Raw genomic sequence first — 23,039 nt, 5'->3', positions numbered from 1 at the left:
AAGTGTTTCTCATAATACTTCTTCTTTGTACTTTGTAAGCACTATTAATTTAAACATCCTCTTAAACTGGCTCATATCAGTACAATGTTTAACTTCTTTACTTAATCCATTCCATCATTTAATTCCACATACTGATATGCTAAAAGTTTTAAGTGTTGTACGGGCATACAAATGTTTTAAGTTTGATTTTTCTCTAAGGTTATATTTCTCCTCTTTAGTTGAGAATAATTGTTGTACATTCTTTGGTAGCAGGTTATAATTTACTTTGTACATCAATTTAGCTGTTTGCAATTTTATCAAGTCATCGAGCTTTAATATTTTTGACTCAATAAATAAAGGGTTTGTATGTTCTCTATATCCAACATTGTGTATTATTCTAATCGATCTTTTTTGTAACACAGTTAACGAATGTAGCCCACATTTGTAGTTGTTTCCCCATATTTCTGCACAATAACACAGATATGGTAACACTAGCGAGCAGTAGAGAATACATACTCTATTAATGAGAATAAAGTTGTAAAGTTAGTAGAATAAAGGAAAATAAAAATAACCAGTGTCTTTTGCAAGAAAAAAGTCATAATACAATCTCAAAATAAAAGCATAAATCATAAAATCGTAATGTTAGGAACATATATGTGAAATGCTGTATGGAGGGGAAAAAAATCATGTTATGGGATAAGTGTTGTAACAAAATTATTATTTTTTGCTTTGGCAGAATGCTATTAGAATAAAGTTAGTTATGTGTGTTAAAATAAGTCCTAAATTAAAGTCGAAATATTCAGAGATTAAAGTCAGATGAGAAGAAAGTAATGAAAATTAAAACAAAATGTTAGAGAATAAATACATAACTATCTATATATGTAAATTAAGTTGTACTGTTTTACTTTTTCTTTTTTTATTATATATAACCTCGTAATGTTAGTAAAAAAATAATACAGTTTTCAAGAAACAACGTTTTAATGTTTGGAGAATCAAGGAAAATAACATGATTATTTTGTGAACAAACATTGTAATGTTCAGAGAGAATGGTAAGTAGGTAATACAATCATTGTATTTTTTCGGAGTATAAGTCGCACCGGCCGAAAATGCATAATGAAGACGGAAAAAAACAGACTGGAGTATAAGTCGTATTTTTGGGGGGAAATTTATTTGATAAAATCCAACACCAAGAATAGTCATTTGAAAGACAATTTAAAAAAATATAAATAAAGACTAGTGAATAACAGGCTGAATAAGTGTACGTTATATGACGCATAAATAACCAACTGAGAAGGTGCCTGGTATGTTAACGTAACATATTATGGTAAGAGTCATTCAAATAACTATAACATATAAAAAATGCCATAGGTTTACCAAACAATCTGTCACTCCTAATTGCTAAAATCTTCTTCCTCGACATCGCTTCTAAACAATTCTGCCAACTCCAAAGGTATGCGCCGCTTCGTCCTGTCGTTTTCTGCTGCATATTTCACTACGTCCAGCTTGTAATCTGCAGTACATGATTTCCCTTTCGGTCCAATTTTTGTTCAGCCCTTCTCGTTTTTTTTAAGTTACAGCCAACGATGAAATGATTCAGTTTAATAGCTACGGCAGTAGCCTATAGCATATAGCAGTTAGCATTCAATGACCCACAATGCACTTCTGCCATGACCCTCCCCCGACAAATTCTTACTGGTTGACGTGTGTGTGACGATTGCTGACATTTTCTTCGTCTCTTCCGCGAATGGGATAAATAATATTATTTGATATTTTACGGTAATGTGTTTATATTTTCACACATAAATCGCTCCGGAGTATATGTCACAACCCCTAAAACTGTGATTTATAATCCGAAAAATACAGTCAATTTTTTTTGACCCAAAAAATCGTAAAGTTACGAAAATAAAGTCATATTACCAGAATAACGCAAGCTTTTTGATTTTGTTTAAAGTACATTGTTCAGGGGTGTCAATAGATTTTCTCTTTATTTTTTGTCCTGTCCAGCTACTCAGGCAAATCATATAGTGGATGTAGATGCCCATATCGGCTATATAAAATGTACTTTACCAATTAAAAGTGTGGGATACTTCTATTGTTGCCTTGTTTGTGTTTGACTTTATTAAATGGATTTATATTACCATTTGGTGCAGCCGGGTTGGAGCAGGAGGGGATAGAAAGAGGGGAAAAAAGGAAGCTAGAGGGGGAAATTGCGGGGACAAGAGGGGGATAAGACAGGGAGACAACAACAACAATAACATAAGCAAATAGGATATGTACAAATATGGTGGTAAAAGTGATAGCAAAGAAGCAGTTAGTGAAATAAATATTAATTGGGGCGGCATAGCTCAGTTGGTAGAGTGGCCCTGCCAGCAACTTGAGGGTTCCAGGTTCGATCCCTGCTTACGCCATCCTAGTCACTGCTGTTGTGTACTTGGGCGAAACACGTTACCCACCTGCTCCCAGTGCCACCCACACTGGTTTAAATGTAACTTCAATATTGGGTTTTGTAATGTAAAGCACTTTAAGTCTCTAGAGAAAAGCACTATATAAATATAACTCACATTCACATATGAGAGCGTATCAAAACACGAATTGGTATGTCAGACTTAGCCTTGTCTTGGTTGAACTCTTATCTTACTGACAGGATGCAATGCGTCTCCCATAACAACGAGACATCGGACTACGTTAAGGTAACATGTGGAGTTCCCCAGGGTTCGGTCCTTGGCCCTGCACTCTTCAGCATCTACATGCTGCCGCTAGGTGACATCATACGCAAATACGGTGTTAGCTTTCACTGTTATGCTGATGACACCCAACTCTACATGTCCCTAAAGCTGACCAACACGCCGAATTGTAGTCCGCTGGAGGCGTGTCTTAATGAAATTAAACAATGGATGTCCGCTAATTTTTTGCAACTCAATGCTAAGAAAACGGAAATGCTGATTATCGGTCCTGCTAGACACCGACCTCTATTTAATAATACAACTTTAACATTTGACAACCAATCTATTAAACAAGGCGACTCGGTAAAGAATCTGGGTATTATCTTCGACCCAACTCTCTCCTTTGAGTCACACATTAAAAGCGTTACTAAAACGGCCTTCTTTCATCTCCGTAAAATCGCTAAAATTCGCTCCATTTTGTCCACTAATGACGCTGAGATCATTATCCATGCGTTTGTTACGTCTCGTCTCGACTACGGTAACGTATTATTTTCGGGTCTCCCCATCTCTAGCATTAAAAGATTACAGTTGGTACAAAATGCGGCTGCTAGACTTTTGACAAGAACAAGAAAGTTTGATCACATTACGCCTGTACTGGCTCACCTGCACTGGCTTCCTGTGCACTTAAGATGTGACTTTAAGGTTTTACTACTTACGTATAAAATACTACACGGTCTAGCTCCAGCCTATCTTGCCGATTGTATTGTACCATATGTCCCGGCAAGAAATCTGCGTTCAAAGAACTCCGGCTTATTAGTGATTCCCAGAACCCAAAAAAAGTGTGCGGGCTATAGAGCGTTTTCTATTCGGGCTCCAGTACTCTGGAATGCCCTCCCGGTAACAGTTCGAGATTCTACCTCAGTAGAAGCATTTAAGTCTCACTTTAAAACTCATTTGTATAGTCTAGCCTTTAAATAGACCCCCTTTTTAGACCAGTTGATCCGCCGTTTCTTTTTTTTTTTCTCCTCTGCCCCCCTCTCCCTTGTGGACACAGGTCCGGTGGCCATGGATAAAGTCCTGGTTGTCCAGAGTCGGGACCCAGGATGGACCGCTCGCCTCTGCGTTGGTTGGGGCCGTCTCTGCGCTGCTTGCTTTCCTGCTGGCTCCACTATGGACAGGACTCTCGCTACTATATTGGATCCACAGTGGACTAGAGCAGGGGTAGGGAACCTACGGCTCTAGAGCCAGATGTGGCTCTTTTGATGACTGCATCTGGCTCTCAGATAAATCTTAGCTGACATTGCTTAACACGATAAGCAATGAATCCGCTGGTAATCACGATGTTAAAAATAACGTTAAAAATAAAAAACATTTTCATGCATTTTAATCCATCCATCTGTTTTCTACCGCACCTGTTCAAGAAATAACAATTTTATTAAAAAGAATTAAAGACTTCTTACACTCTAAAAATGTTGGTCTTACTTAAAAAATGCACGGATTTAGTTGTATTCAGTGTTAAAAAATATAATATGGCTCTCACAGAAATACATTTGAAAATATTTGGCTTTCATGGCTCTCTCAGCCAAAGAGGTTCCCAACCCCTGGACTAGACTCTCACTGTTATGTTGGATCCACTAATGACTGGACTTTCACAATATCATGTTAGACCTGCTGGACAGCCATTGCTTTCAGTCTCCCGTAGAGGGCGGGGGGTTGCCCACATATGCGCAGGTCCTCTCCAAGGTTTCTCATAGTCATTGTCACCGACATCTCACTGGGTTGAGTTTTTCCTTGCCCTTATGTGGGCTCTGTACCACGGATGTCGTTGTGGCTTGTGCAGCCCTTTGAGACACTTGTGATTTAGGGCTATATGAATAAACATTGATTGAAAAAGTACGCTGAAAAGTTACAAAATGATTGGAAAAAATAATTTCAATTCATCCAGGACAGCTCGAAGGAGAAGGGGTTTGCTGCCTGCGAATTTTGTAGATCAGACTTCTCCATTGAGCACGGTGGCCGAACGGATATACTCATTTGTGAACGGATTATATATATACATATATATATATATATAAAATAAATACTTAAAAATATATACACCCCCTCCTTCATTTCCCAAATTCGGACGTCTCAAGGTTGGCATGTAGGCCGGGAGACATAGTCATCCCAGCGTGTCCTGGGACTTCTCCGTGGCCTCCTACCAGTCGGACGTGCCCTAAACATCTCACTCCTGACCAGATACCCAAACCACCTCATCTGGCTCCTCTCGATGTGGAGGAGCAGCGGCTTTACTTTGAGCTCCTCCTGAATGGCAGAGCTTCTCACCCTATCTCTAAGGGAGAGGAAACTCATTTCAGCTGATTATCCTTTCGGTTATAACCTAAAGCTCAGGACCGTAGCTGAGGATGAGAATGTAGATCGACCGGTAAATTGAGAGATTTGCCTTCCGGCTCAGCTCCTTCTTCACCACAGCGGATCGATACAGCGTCCGCATTACTGAAGACGCCGCACCGATCTGCCTGTCGATCTCACGATCCACTCTTCCCTCACTCGTGAACTAGACTACGAGGTACTTGAACTCCTACATTTGGGGAAAGATCTCCCCCCCAACCCGGAGATGGCACTCCACCCTTTTCCTGGTCCTTTGATATTCTTTTCCATCAAGGTATTCGAGCTGCTCTTTGTCTGATCCCTCACCTAGGACCTGTTTGTCTTGGGAGACCATACCGAGAGGCTTCGAAGCCCTCGGACAACATAGGTCCTAGGATCATTGGGATACGTAAACTCCTCTACCTCGATAAGGTGTCAGCTCAGAGAGGTGGATACCAAATTCAGTATTTTTTGGGCCTTACCGAATGCCCTCGGTACTACCAGGGTATAGATTCAAGTAAAATCCAATGCGATCATATTTCAAAACCACTGTTTCCTGTGATTGTCATATTTTTTTCCGAGAAGTTTTTGTTGACAAAAAGTTATTACGAGAATAAACTCAGAATATACGTGCGAAGTTATGAGGAACAAGACAATTTTAGAATATTCTTTTTTATATTGTGGCTTCACACAATACCTTTTCATAGCATTACTGCAATTATGACATATCTTCATTTTTTATCTCCAAGTTCTGACTGGCATCAAAGAAGGAAGTGTGACAACCTTGACAAACTTCTCAAAAATAAAAAGCGAAGTGGCAGCAACCGTCAAAACCCCCACACCGTTGTTTGATTGTATCAATTTAAGAGTGCCGCAATGTTACTTTCATTATCAATTTTATTGCGTATTAAAGCACAGGTCACACAAAGTGAAAATGCAGTAGCACAAAAAAAGGTAATGCAGAAAAAGAGTGCAAATGGAGAGAAAAGTCATTGGGTGACATCTTCATGCTTATGATGAAGATGAATCATTCAAATGTTTTGAAGTTTGTACAACCAAAAAGTCCAACACTGCAAGTTGCTTCCAGTATAACATATCCTTAAAGCAATTACATGAGTTATTCATAAAAACAAAACACATTCAAAGTGGTTTTGCAGCACACATTCGACTCAAGATTCAAGCACCAGTGCTTCATTTATGTGACAGACAGTAACCATGGCAACTAAGAGTCCGGAAGTGCAATACCAACATATGTTGGGGGAGGAAGGGGTGAGCTCAATGATGATAGTGAATATACATCGGATTGTTGATGGATAAATAGAAGAGCAGACATGTTATTCAATGTATGTTTTACATTCATAGTAGTTACAGCACACCAGATATGGCTAAAGAGCACTACAGTAGATGTGAATGGCTTTGACATCTCTGCATTTGTATAGTGTTGTGCGTTTTTATTTAGAGTGAACGTTCAATTTTTGTCAAATGCTCAAACGTCTGCCGGACTCCTTGGAAGACATTAGGGGGAGGTTTATTAGCTCATTTACGGGCCTTCAAAGGAATGCAGCTTTTTTTGGCACATGGTGGGAGGCCGAGACGTACTGTAGGCCGAAACAACAATTAGTCACAATGCCACATAACGTGAGGAATAATAACAGCGGGGATTAGATTCTTGAACGCTTCACGCTTTACTTTTTTTTTGTTTAGTTCCTAAAAGGAAAGCCCTTATGAAAGAATACAAGAGCCACACTTAAGTAAAAAAAAAAAGATTTTAAAAAATGTTACAGGATTAAAATTATATTCAAATTATTATTTTTTTTATTATATCAAAAGGGGAAAAAGTTGAGAGTTAAGGTGAAGTTGTATTTTTGTCAAGAAAGTTACAAGAAAACATGTTGAATAGTTACATCAGATGTTAATCGTTTTTAGAAGAAAAAAGTTGTAATAAAAAAAATAAAATTATAATATAAGTCTTACTATCTTAAGTGGGCGGGGAATAAAAATTGCAAAAATCATCTTTTCTATCCCGACCTATATAGTCGCAATTTTATGGCAGTCTTTTTTATTTATTTATTATAATTTTACAAGGCTAAAAACTACTTGATGAAAAAAATACTGTTAAATTAGTACTGTTATGACAAGTCTTCTGCGATGAGGTGGCAACTTGTCCAGGGTGTACCCCGCCCTCTGCCCGATTGTAGCTGAGACAGTCACTAGCGCACCCCGGGGCCCCAAAGGGAATAAGCTATAATAAATGGATGGATGTCTTTTTTTTTTCTTCAAGGGCAAAAATATATAAAATACAAATTAAGCCTTGGGGAGGGATAAAGTTATACATTGTCATGGGAAAAAAAGTCATGATATTTTTGTCTGGAAAAAGTCATGTTACAGCAAGTACTTTTTTTTGACAAACAAGTCAATGGCGTTTTAAAATCGTGTTTTTATCACCTTCGTCTTTTAGTAAAGGTTAAACCGTTTTTATCTTCTAACCTTTTTGAACAAGTCGTGCATGCTTTTATTTCAAGTCGCCTGGACTACTGCAATGCACTTTATGCTGGCATTAGCCAAAAAGCTCTCTCCCGGTTGCAGTTAGTCCAGAGCGAGGCAGCACGACTTTTAACAGGGCCAGGAAACGCCAGCATACAACCTCAATTCTTCAGAGTTTGCACTGGCTCCCTGTTCATTTTAGAATTGATTTTAAAACATTGCTGTTTGTTTTTAATTCTTTACATGGACTGGCACCTCAGTATATCTCGGACCTCATCCAAATTTACACTCCTGCGCGCGCTCTGAGGTCCGAGTGCCAGATCCAGCTCGTGGTGCCCAAGTCCAGACTTAAAACCAGGGGAGACAGGGCCTTCTCTGTGGTCGGCCCTAAGCTCTGGAACACTCTGCCCCTCCGTGCTCAAACTGCTTCCACAGTGGAGTGTTTTAAGTCTCGTCCTAAGACCAACTTTTATTCTTTGGCTTTTGACACTACGTGAGTTGTGTGGTCCTCTGTGTTTTTTATACACTTTGATTTCTATTTTACTGTTTTAAATGATTTTACCCATTAAATTTGTTTTTAATCATATTTATTTTTATATTGGTTTTATATCTATTTTTTGTTTTTATTCAGTCATTGGTGGAACATAATATTGTTTTTAAAATATTGTTTTTAACATGGCTGTGCAGCACTTTGGAAACATTCTTGTTGTTTAAATGTGCTATATAAATAAAGTGGATTGGATTTTTTTAGTGAATTGTATTTCTTCAAGATTTTTTTTTTTTTTTTTTTTAGAGGAAAGTCAAATTTCTTTCCAAGAAAAATGATCAATGTCACATGGAAAAAGGAGCAAAATCATTTCTAGAAAAGTGTAGAAAGAAAACTAGCAATATTTCAAGAACAGGATTTTGCTGTAATATTGTGAGGAAAAAGTGTCAATTTCTTTTTAGGAAAAAAAGTCAATGTCAGATGTCATAATGCTACTAGAAAAATGTTGCAGTTATTTTCTAGAAAAGTCATACCAGAATATAAAGTTGCACGTTTTTGTGGCCCTTGTACTCCCTCGGTCATGTCACTATTTGATCTGGCAATGGACAGAAAATAATTAACGAGACCATGAGACAGAAGCTCGTGATCAAATAAAACGTGTGTATTTTTTACATGAATGTGTTACAAGTCAGACTGAGAGGCCTTGTAGGGATTGTCAGAGTGCTCCTCTACTCCAAAGAGCTACCATGTAACCGCAGCACTAATCCGTATCAGTCCTTCCATGGTAAACACTTCCCCTCAGTAGCTGTAATAACTTTCTGTAATCTTTCATGATAATCTGACCTCACGGTTTCAAATGCATGCATTCATCTCAGGCTGAAGGTAAGAAAAGAGAGCTATGGCCACTCCCTGAACACGTTATGTTCTCATTGATGGAGGGCCAAAACAAATCAGATGATGGTGACACTGGCAGAGGTCTGCACGCTCTCCTCGTGGGCGTGGCTCTTGAGCAGGTCTTTGATGAACTGCTCCAAGGAAGCGAAGTAGTCATGACATTGCCACGTGTCGTTGTGCGTGCCCTCTGGGAAGATGGCCAGGCGTTTAGTCCGCGAGGGCGACAGCTCATACAGTTGCTTCATCATGACGGGCGGGATGAGCTGGTCTGACAGGCCTGAGACGAACAGGGAGGGCATGCGGCACAGCGCCACCTGCCGGTAGGACAAGAACTGGTTCCTGTAGCACCACACGGGCAGCAGGCGCATGGGCAAGAAGGAGAAGAGCGTCGCCGCCATGTGCGGGATGCTGAGGAAGGTGTTCTCTACGATGATGGCGGCCACGCGGTGAGGGTTGGTCGACGCCAAGCGGATGGCCACGGCGCCCCCTAGCGAGCGGCCGAACAGTATCACTTTGGTTTTGTCCAAATCTGGGCGAGTCATCACGTAGTCTAGAGTAGCCTCGGCGTCCAAGTGGAGGCCTTCCTCACTGGGCTCCCCGTCACTCTTACCGTAGCCGCGGTAGTCCACCAGCACCACGTTGACTTTCAGGTTGACAAGCATCAGCAAGGCATTGGGCACTCTGTGACCGATATTGCCCGCGTTGCCATGGAAGTAAAGAATGGTGGGCGGCGCCGAGGGGGCGGGGCTGCTGCTTTGATTGCCCGGTGTGACCCCGGGAGGCCCGTCCCCTCCCGTGTAGCGAAGTAGAATCAAGTTGAGCTTCACACCGTCCTTGGTGCGAATGTACACGTTCTCATGAGGAATTCCCGTCGGCATGGGGACGTAGAGGCGCGACGAAGACGGCTGGTCGGGGAAGTAGAGGAGCACGTCTTGGAATTTGTAGAGGATGCCCGCCACGGAAGCCAGAATGAGAGCCAGGAGGATGAAACCTCCGTAGAGGTGGAAAGTGAGGATGAGGGCCAGCAGGGAGACACGACAGGCGCCCCAGGACCAGGAGACAAAGGCCAGGGCACAGCGCTCCACTGTACCCCACAGCCTCCACGGCTTCTCCATGCTACCACAGAGCTTAGTCATAAAACCCACAATCTGGAAGCACATAGAACACCAGGCAGAAGACGTGAGCAAAACAAGACTACGAACATCTTGGAAAATGTTTTTAAAAGTAGGCTTTGCTACACATCTTAAAATAAAACCTGCATCTGTCAGCTAGCTAGTTTATATGCTAACCTAGCATATTTCAGTTGTTATGAGAAAAGTAGTTCACATAGCTATGCTAGTGGTGCTGTTGTGTGACATATTGCATCTATTATGTTGGACAAGTGCACAGCTGCAGTGTAGATTTAAAGAGTGGATACGATGGGACATTAGCACTTCACAGAACAGTGGTAAATAAATACAGCTCATTAGCATTAAACCGACAGACACACTAATTTGTGTGTGCCCACCCAGTTGGGCTTATTAGTAGGGATGTAACATGTTTAGCCTCGTCCTAGAGTGATACTGGTCCTCCAGTGATAATACTACATGATGACACTTAAGATACTAGGAAATGCAGTTTATTTGACATGACGGAGGTAATTATCAATGGCCTAGAGCAGTGGTTCTCAAATGGGGGTACGCGTACCCCTGGGGGTACTTAAAGGTATGCCAAGGGGTATCCATCCATCCATCCATCATCTTCCGCTTATCCGAGGTCGGGTCGCGGGGGCAACAGCCTAAGCAGGGAAACCCAGACTTCCCTCTCCCCAGCCACTTCGTCTAGCTCTTCCCGGGGGATCCCGAGGCGTTCCCAGGCCAGCCGGGAGACATAGTCTTCCCAACGTGTCCTGGGTCTTCCCCGTGGCCTCCTACCGGTTGGACGTGCCCTAAACACCTCCCTAGGGAGGCGTTCGGGTGGCATCCTGACCAGATGCCCGAACCACCTCATCTGGCTCCTCTCGATGTGAAGGAGCAGCGGCTTTACTTTGAGTTCCTCCCGGATGGCAGAGCTTCTCACCCTATCTCTAAGGGAGAGCCCCGCCACACGGCGGAGGAAACTCATTTCGGCCGCTTGTACCCGTGATCTTATCCTTTCGGTCATGACCCAAAGCTCATGACCATAGGTGAGGATGGGAACGTAGATCGACCGGTAAATTGAGAGCTTTGCCTTCCGGCTCAGCTCCTTCTTCACCACAACGGACCGGTACAACGTCCGCATTACTGAAGACGCCGCACCGATCCGCCTGTTGATCTCACGATCCACTCTTCCCTCACTCGTGAACAAGACTCCTAGGTACTTGAACTCCTCCACTTGGGGCAGGGTCTCCTCCCCAACCTGGAGATGGCACTCCACCCTTTTCCGGGCGAGAACCATGGACTCGGACTTGGAGGTGCTGATTCTCATTCCGGTCGCTTCACACTCGGCTGCGAACCGATCCAGCGAGAGCTGAAGACCCCGGTCAGATGAAGCCATCAGGACCACATCATCTGCAAAAAGCAGAGACCTAATCCTGCGGTTACCAAACCGGAACCCCTCAACGCCTTGACTGCGCCTAGAAATTCTGTCCATAAAAGTTATGAACAGAATCGGTGACAAAGGACAGCCTTGGCGTAGTCCAACCCTCACTGGAAATGTGTTCGACTTACTGCCGGCAATGCGGACCAAGCTCTGGCACTGATCGTACAGGGAACGGGCCGCCACAATAAGACAGTCCGATACCCCATACTCTCTGAGCACTCCCCACAGGACTTCCCGAGGGACACGGTCGAATGCCTTCTCCAAGTCCACAAAGCACATGTAGACTGGTTGGGCAAACTCCCATGTACCCTCAAGAACCCTGCCGAGAGTATAGAGCTGGTCCACAGTTCCACGACCAGGACGAAAACCACACTGTTCCTCCTGAATCCGAGGTTCGACTATCCGACGTAGCCTCCTCTCCAGTACACCTGAATAAACCTTACCGGGAAGGCTGAGGAGTGTGATCCCACGATAGTTGGAACACACCCTCCGGTCCCCCTTTTTGAAGAGAGGAACCACCACCCCGGTCTGCCAATCCAGAGGTACCGCCCCCGATGTCCACGCGATGCTGCAAAGTCTTGTCAACCAAGACAGCCCCACAGCATCCAGAGCCTTAAGGAACTCCGGGCGGATCTCGTCCACCCCTGGGGCCTTGCCACCGAGGAGCTTTTTAACTACCTCAGCGACCTCAGCCCCAGAAATAGGAGAGTCCACCACAGATTCCCCAGGCACTGCTTCCTCATAGGAAGACGTGTTGGTGGGATTGAGGAGGTCTTCGAAGTATTCCTTCCACCTGTCCACAACATCCGCAGTTGAGGTCAGCAGAACACCATCCGCACCATACACGGTGTTGATAGTGCACTGCTTCCCCTTCCTGAGGCGGCGGACGGTGGTCCAGAATCGCTTCGAAGCCGTCCGGAAGTCGTTTTCCATAGCTTCCCCGAACTCTTCCCATGTCCGAGTTTTTGCCTCCGCGACCGCTGAAGCTGCACACCGCTTGGCCTGTCGGTACCTGTCCACTGCCTCCGGAGTCCTATGAGTCAAAAGGACCCGATAGGACTCCTTCTTCAGCTTGACGGCATCCCTCACCGCTGGTGTCCACCAGGGGGTTTTAGGATTGCCGCCCCGACAGGCACCAACTACCTTGCGGCCACAGCTCCGATCTGCCGCCTCGACAATAGAGGTGCGGAACATGGTCCACTCGGACTCAATGTCCAGCACCTCCCTCGTGACATGTTCAAAGTTCTTCCGGAGGTGGGAATTGAAACTTTGTCTGACAGGAGACTCTGCCAGACGTTCCCAGCAGACCCTCACAATGCGTTTGGGCCTCCCAGGTCTGTCCGGCATCCTCCCCCACCATCGCAGCCAACTCACCACCAGGTGGTGATCGGTAGAAAGCTCCGCCCCTCTCTTCACCCGAGTGTCCATAACATGAGGCCGCAAATCCGATGACACAACTACAAAGTCGATCATGGAACTACGGCCTAGGGTGTCCTGGTGCCAAGTGCACATATGGACACCCTTATGTTTGAACATGGTGTTCGTTATGGACAAACTGTGACGAGCACAAAAGTCCAATAACAAAACACCACTCGGGTTCAGATCCGGGCGGCCATTCTTCCCAATCACGCCTCTCCAGGTTTCACTGTCGTTGCCAACGTGAGCGTTGAAGTCTCCCAGTAGGACAAGGGAATCACCCGGGGGAGCACTTTCCAGTACTCCCTCGAGCGTTCCCAAAAAGGGTGGGTACTCTGAACTGCTGTTTGGTGCATAAGCACAAACAACAGTCAGGACCCGTCCCCCCACCCGAAGGCGGAGGGAGGCTACCCTTTCGTCCACCGGGTTAAACTCCAACGTACAGGCTTTGAGTCGGGGGGAAACAAGAATTGCCACCCCAGCCCGTCGCCTCTCACTGCCGGCAACGCCAGAGTGGAAGAGGGTCCAATCCCTCTCGAGAGAAGTGGTTCCAGAGCCCTTGCTGTGCGTCGAAGTGAGTCCGACTATATCCAGCCGGAATTTCTCGACTTCGCGCACTAGCTCAGGCTCTTTCCCCCCCAGTGACGTGACGTTCCACGTCCCAAGAGCTAGCTTCTGTAGCCGAGGATCGGACCGCCAAGTGCCCTGCCTTCGGCTGTCGCCCAGCTCACAATGCACCCGACCTCTATGGCCCCTGCTATGGGTGGTGAGCCCATTGGAGGGGTGACCCACGTTGCCTCTTCGGGCTGTGCCCGGCCGGGCCCCATGGGAACAGGCCCGGCCACCAGGCGCTCGCCATCGTGCCCCACCTCCGGGCCTGGCTCCAGAGGGGGGCCCCGGTGACCCGCGTCCGGGCGAGGGAAATCTGGGTCCATGATGTTTCTTCTTCATATAGGTCTTCGAGCTGCTCTTTGTCTGATCCCTCACCTAGAACCTGTTTGCCTTGGGAGACCCTACCAGGGGGCTTTATGCCCCCGGACAACATAGCTCCTAGGATCATTGGGACACGCAAACTCCTCTACCACGATAAGGTTGCAGCTCAGAGAGGAGAGCCAAGGGGTATGTGAGATTTAAAAAAAAATTATAAAAATAACAACAATTCAAAAATCCTTTATACATATATTTATTGAATAATCAACAAAATATGCATGTAAGTTCATAAACTGTGAAAAAAAAAATACAACAATGCAATATTCAGTGTTGACAGCTAGATTTTTTGTGGACATTTTCCATAAATATTGATGTTAAAGATTTTTTTTTGTGAATAAATGTTTAGAATTAAGTTCATGAATCCAGATGGACCTGTATTACAATACCCAAAGAGGGCACTTTAAGTTGATTACTTCTATGTGTAGAAATCTTTATTTATAATTGAATCATTTGTTTATTTTTCAACAAGATTTTAGTTATTTTTACATCTTTTTTTTCCAAATAATTCAGGAAAGACCACTACAAATGAGCAATATTATGCACTGTTATACAATTTAATGAAATTAAACAATGGATGTCCGATAACTTTCTGCAACTTAACGCCAAAAAAACGGAAATGCTGATTATCGGTCCTGCTAGACACCGACCTCTATTTAATAATACAACCTTAACATTTGACAACCAAATAATAAAACAAGGTGACTCGGTAAAAAATCTGGGTATTATCTTCGACCCAACTCTCTCCTTTGAGTCACACATTAAAAGCGTTACTAAAACAGCCTTCTTTCATCTCCGTAATATCGCTAAAATTCGCTCCATTTTGTCCACTAAAGACGCCGAGATCATTATCCATGCGTTTGTTACCTCTCGTCTCGATTACTGTAACGTATTATTTTCGGGTCTCCCCATGTCTAGCATTAAAAGATTACAGTTGGTACAAAATGCGGCTGCTAGACTTTTGACAAGAACAAGAAAGTTTGATCATATTACGCCTATACTGGCTCACCTGCACTGGCTTCCTGTGCACTTAAGATGTGACTTTAAGGTTTTGCTACTTACGTATAAAATACTACACGGTCTAGCTCCAGCCTATCTTGCCGATTGTATTGTACCATATGTCCCGGCAAGAAATCTGCGTTCAAAAGACTCCGGCTTATTAGTGATTCCTAGAGCCCCAAAAAAGTCTGCGGGCTATAGAGCGTTTTCCGTTCGGGCTCCAGTACTCTGGAATGCCCTCCCGGTAACAGTTCGAGATGCTACCTCAGTAGAAGCATTTAAGTCTCACCTTAAAACTCATCTGTATACTCTAGCCTTTAAATAGACCTCCTTTTTAGACCAGTTGATCTGCCGCTTCTTTTCTTTCTCCTATGTCCCCCCCTCCCTTGTGGAGGGGGTCCGGTCCGATGACCATGGATGAAGTACTGGCTGTCCAGAGTCGAGACCCAGGATGGACCGCTCGTCGGGACCCAGGATGAACCGCTCGCCTGTATCGGTTGGGGACATCTCTACGCTGCTGATCCCCCTCCGCTTGAGATGGTCTCCTGTGGACGGGACTCTCGCTGCTGTCTTGGATCCGCTTTGAACTGAACTCTCGCGGCTGTGTTGGAACCACTATGGATTGAACTTTCACAGCATCATGTTAGACCCGCTCGACATCCATTGCTTTCGGTCCCCTAGAGGGGGGGCTTGCCCACATCTGAGGTCCTCTCCAAGGTTTCTCACAGTCAGCATTGTCACTGGCGTCCCACTGGATGTGAATTCTCCCTGCCCACTGGGTGTGAGTTTTCCTTGCCCTTTTGTGGGTTCTTCCGAGGATGTTGTAGTCGTAATGATTTGTGCAGTCCTTTGAGACATTTGTGATTTGGGGCTATATAAATAAACATTGATTGATTGATTGATTGATTGAATAAATCAGAAACTGATGACATAGTGCTGTATTTTACTTCCTTATCTCTTGTTTTCAACCAAAAATGCTGTGCTCTGATTAAGGGGTACTTGAATTAAAAAAAATGTTCACAGGGGGTACATCACTGAAAAAAGGTGGAGAACCACTGGCCTAGAGGAGATACATATTTAGTTGTTTGCAGCTTGTCAGCCAGGAAACTAAGACACAAATGTTACTAGAAACATGTGCGTTTCTAATGTTTGCAAATACAAAAACTACTTTTTTACTCACTATGACAGTTTAACTGTCATACTCAATAAGAGTATTAAAACATAACTCCTAAACCAAACATGCAATATGTCTAATAACGCCTGGAATAATGTATCTCTGTCGGTTTTACTAGACTCATGTACTTTTGTAAGGTTTTCAAACACAAAAAATATTTTTTTACTAAATATGGCAGTAATGTTTATAGAATCCTGAGATAATGCGAAAAAAGTAATAACATATGTATTCAAACATAATTCCTAAACCAAACATGAAAAATGTATAATAATGTGAAATAATGTATCTTTGTGAGTTTTACTAGAAACATGTGCTTTTGTAAGGTAATAGTTTGGCGTTTGTAATCAGTTTTTAAAAGGCATTAATCTCAATGACGACCGCATACTTTTATACAAAAATTGTCGATACTGATCGGTGACTGATTGATTTGCACATCCCTGCTTACTAATCTTTTAAAAAGTCTAAATTCTAGAACCAATGTTGGATTTGGACTAGAAAATGGTTAAAATTAACCCAAAAAAGTAACCCAAGTCTGAGAGACACTTCCATTTTTCACTTCCAAGAGCTGTCTTTTTCTTTTAAATGATAAATGGGTTGTACTTGTATAGCGCTTTTCTACCATCAAGGTACTCAAAGCGCTTTGACACTACTTCCACATTTACCCATTCACACACACATTCACACACTGACGGAGGGAGCTGCCATGCAAGGCGTTAACCAGCACCCATCAGGAGCAAGGGTGAAGTGTCTTGCTCAGGACACAACGGACGTGACGAGGTTGGTACTAGGTGGAGATTGAACCAGGGACCCTCGGGTTGCGCACGGCCACTCTACCACTGCGCCACGCCCCCTTTGACTGGAATCATCTGCCTGTCTCTCTGAGGTCTTTATCAACCATTGGTCCCTTCAAAAGGTTTCTTTTTGTTTGTCTTAAATCTGAAAGCCACTGTATGTAGTAGGCCCTTGGTTGGAATTTAATTTAATTTAATAATATTATATTTAATTTACTGCAATATATGATATTCTATTGTAAATATTGTACATTCTGAGAGTCGTGTGAACTGAGAGGTATCTGAGCAAAATTGTCTTTTATGATTGTCTGTAATTGTTTGTTGTGTAACTTGTCCTGTGTTGTACTGTATTGTGTTAATTTGAAATGTGTCTGGTCCCCGTTGAATATGAGATGCTGCATCTCAAGGGGTTTTCCATTAATAAATTCAAATTAATTTGCAATGGCAATCACATACTTTTGAACAAAAATTGTTGATACCGATTAATGACTCATTGATTCGCACACCAATGCTTACTAGTCCTTTATAAAGTCTAAATTCCAGAACCAATGTTAGATTTAGACTAACACATGTGTTTCAAATGAAAGAATTTGGTTAAAAGTAACCCAAGTATGGGAGATACTTCCATTTTTAGATCAGTGTTTTTCAAACTTGTTTGAGTCATGGCAAATTTTTTTCATTGAAAAAAATCCGGAGGCACACCACCAGCAGAAAGCACTGAAAAATGAAACTCAGTAGACAATAAAAATGTTGTCCCTATTGTTGGATAGGAATATAAACCATTACCAACCATGCATAAATATAGCTCTTGTCTCAAAGTAGGTGTACTGTGACCACCTGTCACATCACGCTGTGACCTATTTTGAGTTTTTTGGTGATTTTCCATGTGTAGTGTTTTAGTTCTTGTCTTGCGCTCCTATTTTGGTGGCTTTTCCTGTTGCAGTTTCATGTCTTCCTTTGAGTGCTATTCCCCGCACCTGCTTTGTTTTAGAAATCAAGAACCTAAAAGTTGTTGCTATCTTTTTTAGTGTGGACATTGTTTTCATGTCATGTATGGAAGTACTTTGTAAACGCCATCTCTGCTGTAAGTTTTTGCTGTTGTCCAGCATTCTGTTTTTGTTTACATTGTAGCCAGTTTGGAGTTCACAGTGGAAGAGGGGTTAGTGTGTCTGCCTCACAATACGAAGGTCCTGAGTAGTCCTGGGTTCAACGCCAGGCTCGGGATCTTTCTGTGCGGAGTTTGCATGTCCTCCCTGTGAATGCGTGGGTTCCTTCCGGGTACAACGGCTTCCTCCCTCTTCCAAAGACATTCACCTGGGGATAGGTTGATAGGCAACACTAAATTGGCCCTAGTGTGTGAATGTTGTCTGTCTATCTGTGTTGGTCCTGCGATGAGGTGGCGACTTGTCCAGGGTGTACGCCGCCTTCCGCCCGATTGTAGCTGAGATAGGTCCATCGCCCCCCGCGACCCCAAAGGGAATAAGAGGTAGAAATGGATGGATGGATCTAGCCAGTTCAGTTTTAGTTTTATTCCGCATAGCCATCCCTAAGCTTTAATGCCATTTCTCAGGGGCACTCACCTTTTGTTTGTTTTTGTTTTAAGCATTAGATACATTTTACCTTCACACTGCCTCCCGCTGTCACCTGCATAATGTGATCACGACATATTCCCGACATCTACAAAGCAATTAGCTACCGGCTTCCACCTACTGATACGGTATGGTATAACATGGTTACTCTGCCGAGCTCTGGAAAGCACCGACACTCAACAACGGCACATAATTTGCAGATTATAACTATTGCTTTGCGAAAAATATTTTTATCCCAAATAGGTGAAACTGCATAAAATCTCACGGCACACCAGACTATCTCAATGCTAGGGCACAGTGGTTGAAAAACACAGGATTAGAGTGTGTAACATAATACGCATTCCAATCTGTAATATGTCATACATTACTAACCAGATTCATGTGTGTTGTGTGCATAGCTATTACATAACACTCATACAAATGCAGCGTTTAACACTCACTTTAATTAATGTGAAGATAGACACTTTAAATGAGACATTACCTTTTTGTTAACCTTGATTACCACTATGGGCGTCATTATGTTTACAAACTATTAGTAGTCATGTGAAATGGATAAGCACACAGGGAGTGGACAAAAACAAAAAGCAATATGCCCATACGAACCTTGCAGCAACAATAGTTGCACTTGACAAAAAAACGTAGTGGGACAACAAACAGGAGTGTAAGGCCACGTCCACACGAACACAGATACTTAATAAACGCATACTTATCTCTGCGTTTAGGCGTCTTGTCCACACGCCTTAAAAACACAGACTTTTACAAAAACGCTGGCCAAAGTGTAGAGATCATAACTCTCCGCTAAAGGTATCCGTGTACATGGCACAAACAGAGACTTGTGACGCCGTCACGGCTGAGCGCTGTCGTTTCCACGCTCAGCAACACTACCTTGCTGGCTTCAAACACACAATAAGAGGATTTACTGTATGTTTGAATGTAAACATGCCGCTCTTTTCACTAAACATTAATAAAAAAAGACACATGTAGTGGCATTCTGTACAAAAAGTGCACTTTAATTTAGTCTTGTTTTGATATGTCATTCTAATGACATCATGCACAAAAGTACACAAACAGCTTGTTTTAAAATATCTCTGACAATCTTGCTCTTTCTGTTTCGGAAATGACATGAATGTTTGTGCCACTGCATAATAACTGTTTAATAAATACAGTTTTGGTCAATTGACTTAGTTGTGAATTTCTTCTCTGCATGCAAGTTTAAAATAAGCATATATTGATGCAGTATGAACAAGAATGTTTTAATATAGAGTTTAGGGGGGCTGTGGCGCAGTTGGGAGAGTGGCCGTGCCAGCAACCTGAGGGTTCCTGGTTCAATCCCCACCTTCTACCAACCTCGTCACGTCTGTTGTGTCCTTGAGCAAAACACTTAACCCTTGCTCCTGATGGGTCGTGGTTAGGGTCTTGCAAGGCAGCTCCCGCCATCCGTGTGTGAATGGGTGAATGTGGAAATAGTGTCAAAGCGCTTTGAGTAACTTGAAGGTAGAAAAGCGCTATACAGGTATAACCCATTTACCATTTACTTTTGTACCATGAATTGATTAACATGGACCCAGACTTAAACAAGTTGACAAACTTATTCGGGTGTTACCATTTAGTGGTCAATTGTACGGAATATGTACTGTACTGTGCAACCTACAAACCCCGTTTCCATATGAGTTGGGAAATTGTGTTGGATGTAAATATAAATCTAATACAATGATTTACAAATCCTTTTCAACCCATATTCAATTGAATGCACTACAAAGAAAAGATATTTGATGTTTAAACTCAAACTTTTTTTTGGGGCAAATAATAATTAACTTAGAATTTCATGGCTGCAACAAGTGCCAAAGTAGTTGGGAAAGGACATGTTCACCACTGTGTTACATCACCTTTTCTTTTAACAACACTCAATAAACGTTTGGGAACTGAGGAAACTAATTGTTGAAGCTTTGAAAGTGGAATTCTTTCCCATTCTTGTTTTATGTAGAGCTTCATTCGTTCAACAGTCTGGGGTCTCCGCTGTCGTATTTTACGCTTCATAATGCACCACACATTTTCCATGGGAGACAAGTCTGGACTGCAGGCGGGCCAGGAAAGTACCCGCACTCTTTTTTTACAAAGCCACGCTGTTGCAACACTTGTCTTGCTGAAATAAGCAGGGGCATCCATGATAACGTTGCTTGGATGACGACATATGTTGTTCCAAAACCTGTATGGACCTTTCAGCTTTAATGGTGCCTTCACAGATGTGTAAGTTACCCATGCCTTGGGCACTAATACACCCCCATAACATCACAGATGCTGGCTTTTGAACTTTGCCCCTATAACAATCCGAATGGTTATTTTCCCATTTATTCTGGAGGACACCACGTCCTCTGTTTCCAAATATAATCTGAAATGTGGACTCGTCAGACCACAGAACACCTTTCCACTTTGCATCAGTCCATCTTAGGTGAGCTCGGGCCCAGCAAAGCCGGCGGTGTTTCAGGATATTGTTGATAAATGGGTTTGGCTTTGCATAGTAGAATTTTAACTTGCACTTACAGATGTAGCGACCAACTGTAGTTACTGACAGTGGTTTTATGAAGTGTTCCTGAGCCCATGTGGTGAAATCCTTTACACACTGATGTCGGTTTTTGATGCAATACCGCCTGACGGATCAAAAGTCATTAATATCATCGATTCGGTGCATTGATTTCTCCATATTCTCTGAACTTTTTGATGATTTTACGGACCGTAGATGGTAAAATCCCTAAATTCCTTGCAATAGCTAGTTGAAAAATGTTGTTCTAAAACTATTCGACAAACTGTTTACAAAGTGGTGACCCTCACCTCATCCGTTTGTGAATTACTTAGCATTTCATGTAAGCTGCTTTTATACCCAATCATGGCACCCACCTGTTCCCAATTAGCCTGCACACCTGTAGGATGTTCCATACAAGAGTTTGATGAGCATTCCTCAACTTTATCAGTATTTCTTGCCACCTTTCCCAACTTCTTTGTCACGTGTTGCTGGCATCAAATTCTTAAGTTAATGATTATTTGCACACAAAAACAATGACTATGAGTTTGAACATCAAATATGTTATCTTTGTAGCATATTCAACAGAATATGGGTTGAAAATGATTTGCAAGTCATTGTATTCCATTTATATTTACATCTAACACAATTTCCCAGCTCATATGGAAACGGGATTTGTACTAATAAAAGTTTCAATACAATCAATCAATCAATCCGTGTTGACACTATGGGCGTCATTAAGTTTACGAACATGTGAACTGGATAAGAGCACAGGGTGTGGACAAGAACCAGCAACATGCTCGTACAAACCATGCAGCAACAATAGTTGATCTTTTTGACAACAAAACATATTATTAGGAATGTAAGTCACAAATATCAAACTAATAACCGTGCTAGAGAGAATATATATGCTAATGCTAATAGTCACTACACGTCGACGTGTCACTCAAATGTGTTCGGTAAAAAATTTAAACACAATAATGGGTTATAAGTACAGCATATTTATTGTAACTTAAGGAAACTAAGTAGCCGGATTTTTTTGTAGTTATTGTACCACTAATTGTTGCAAAAAGCGGTGCTTTAGTCCAATATTAGCATGCTAACTGCTAAAGCTAACCTAGCGTTAACTCGCCGGAGGTTAACCAGGCGGCGCACTTTACTCACCTTCCTGTCATTTTTACTTGCATCGGCTGCGGGAAAAGGTGACAAAACAGTGCTTCGGAAACAACACTGCCATGCAAGCTCCGCGGTCTTTAATCGACCTGATGTAACTTGACAGTTTGTTATTCGACAGCCCAAAGGGAAACCGGTAAGACTAGCTCAACTGGCGAACATCCGGGTTCCTGTTGTTGGCTTCCGGGTTGACCTCAAACCCGGAAATACGGTTCCGCATTAAAGTGTTTTCCTATTCAGCGATGACGTCTTCGCTTTAATCGTGTGGAATCGCGTGGAATCGTGAACAATAAAAGAAACGTTTTTATATATGAGTATAAGGTATAAATAAATTAGGTTGACGTCTAATACAGTACCAAAGGTTGATAATATATACAATTTAACTTTTAGCCACATGAGGTCGCTGTCCTCTTTGTGTTTAATTCTGAGCAGACTAGCGTGCATTAAACAAAACTATTTCTGAAAGGGGCTGTTTATTAAGAGTCTTAACAATTTTAAACCAACAAATATGTTACCATGAGGGCTTGACATTAACATATATTTTCTAAATGTCTGCATAAAATGTGGGCATAAAACAACATACTGTATATTATATAGGATAGGTTGATTGGCAACACTAAATTGGTGTGTGAACGTGAGTGTGAATGTTGTCTGTCTATCTGTGTTGGCCCTGCGATGAGGTGGCGACTTGTTTCGCCCGAAGGCAGCTGAGATAGGCTGCAGCGACCCCCGCGACCCCGAACGGGACAAGCGGTAAAAAATGGATGGATTGATGGATGTAACGTTTCAGGTGATTATTACAAATGTTTACTATACACCAGGGGTTCTCCAACTTTTTTTGTCATCCCCACTTTGGACAAGGGTGAGTTTTCAAGCCCCACCTGCCCCCATCACCCCAACAGAACGCTAATCCATCCATCCATCATCTTACGCTTATCCGAGGTCGGGTCGTGGGG

At 42.8% G+C, this 23,039-nt stretch overlaps 1 protein-coding gene across 1 annotated transcript; it reads right to left on the bottom strand.

The window, feature by feature from the left end:
• Positions 1–5,891: 5,891 nt before the first annotated feature.
• On the bottom strand, positions 5,892–22,265 carry abhd13 (abhydrolase domain containing 13). The gene is made up of 2 exons (XM_061879182.1): positions 22,075–22,265; positions 5,892–10,025 (listed from the first exon to the last, which is right to left on the bottom strand). The coding sequence occupies exon 2, from the start codon at positions 10,011–10,013 to the stop codon at positions 8,934–8,936; it is 1,080 nt and encodes a 359-aa protein (XP_061735166.1). The 5' UTR covers positions 10,014–10,025; positions 22,075–22,265; the 3' UTR covers positions 5,892–8,933.
• Between the last annotated feature and the right edge of the window lie 774 nt (positions 22,266–23,039).

This window comes from Nerophis ophidion, linkage group LG19 (genome assembly GCF_033978795.1).
Source record: "Nerophis ophidion isolate RoL-2023_Sa linkage group LG19, RoL_Noph_v1.0, whole genome shotgun sequence".
Lineage (NCBI taxonomy): Eukaryota > Metazoa > Chordata > Actinopteri > Syngnathiformes > Syngnathidae > Nerophis > Nerophis ophidion.
This window is presented reverse-complemented; position numbering and strand designations above follow the sequence as displayed.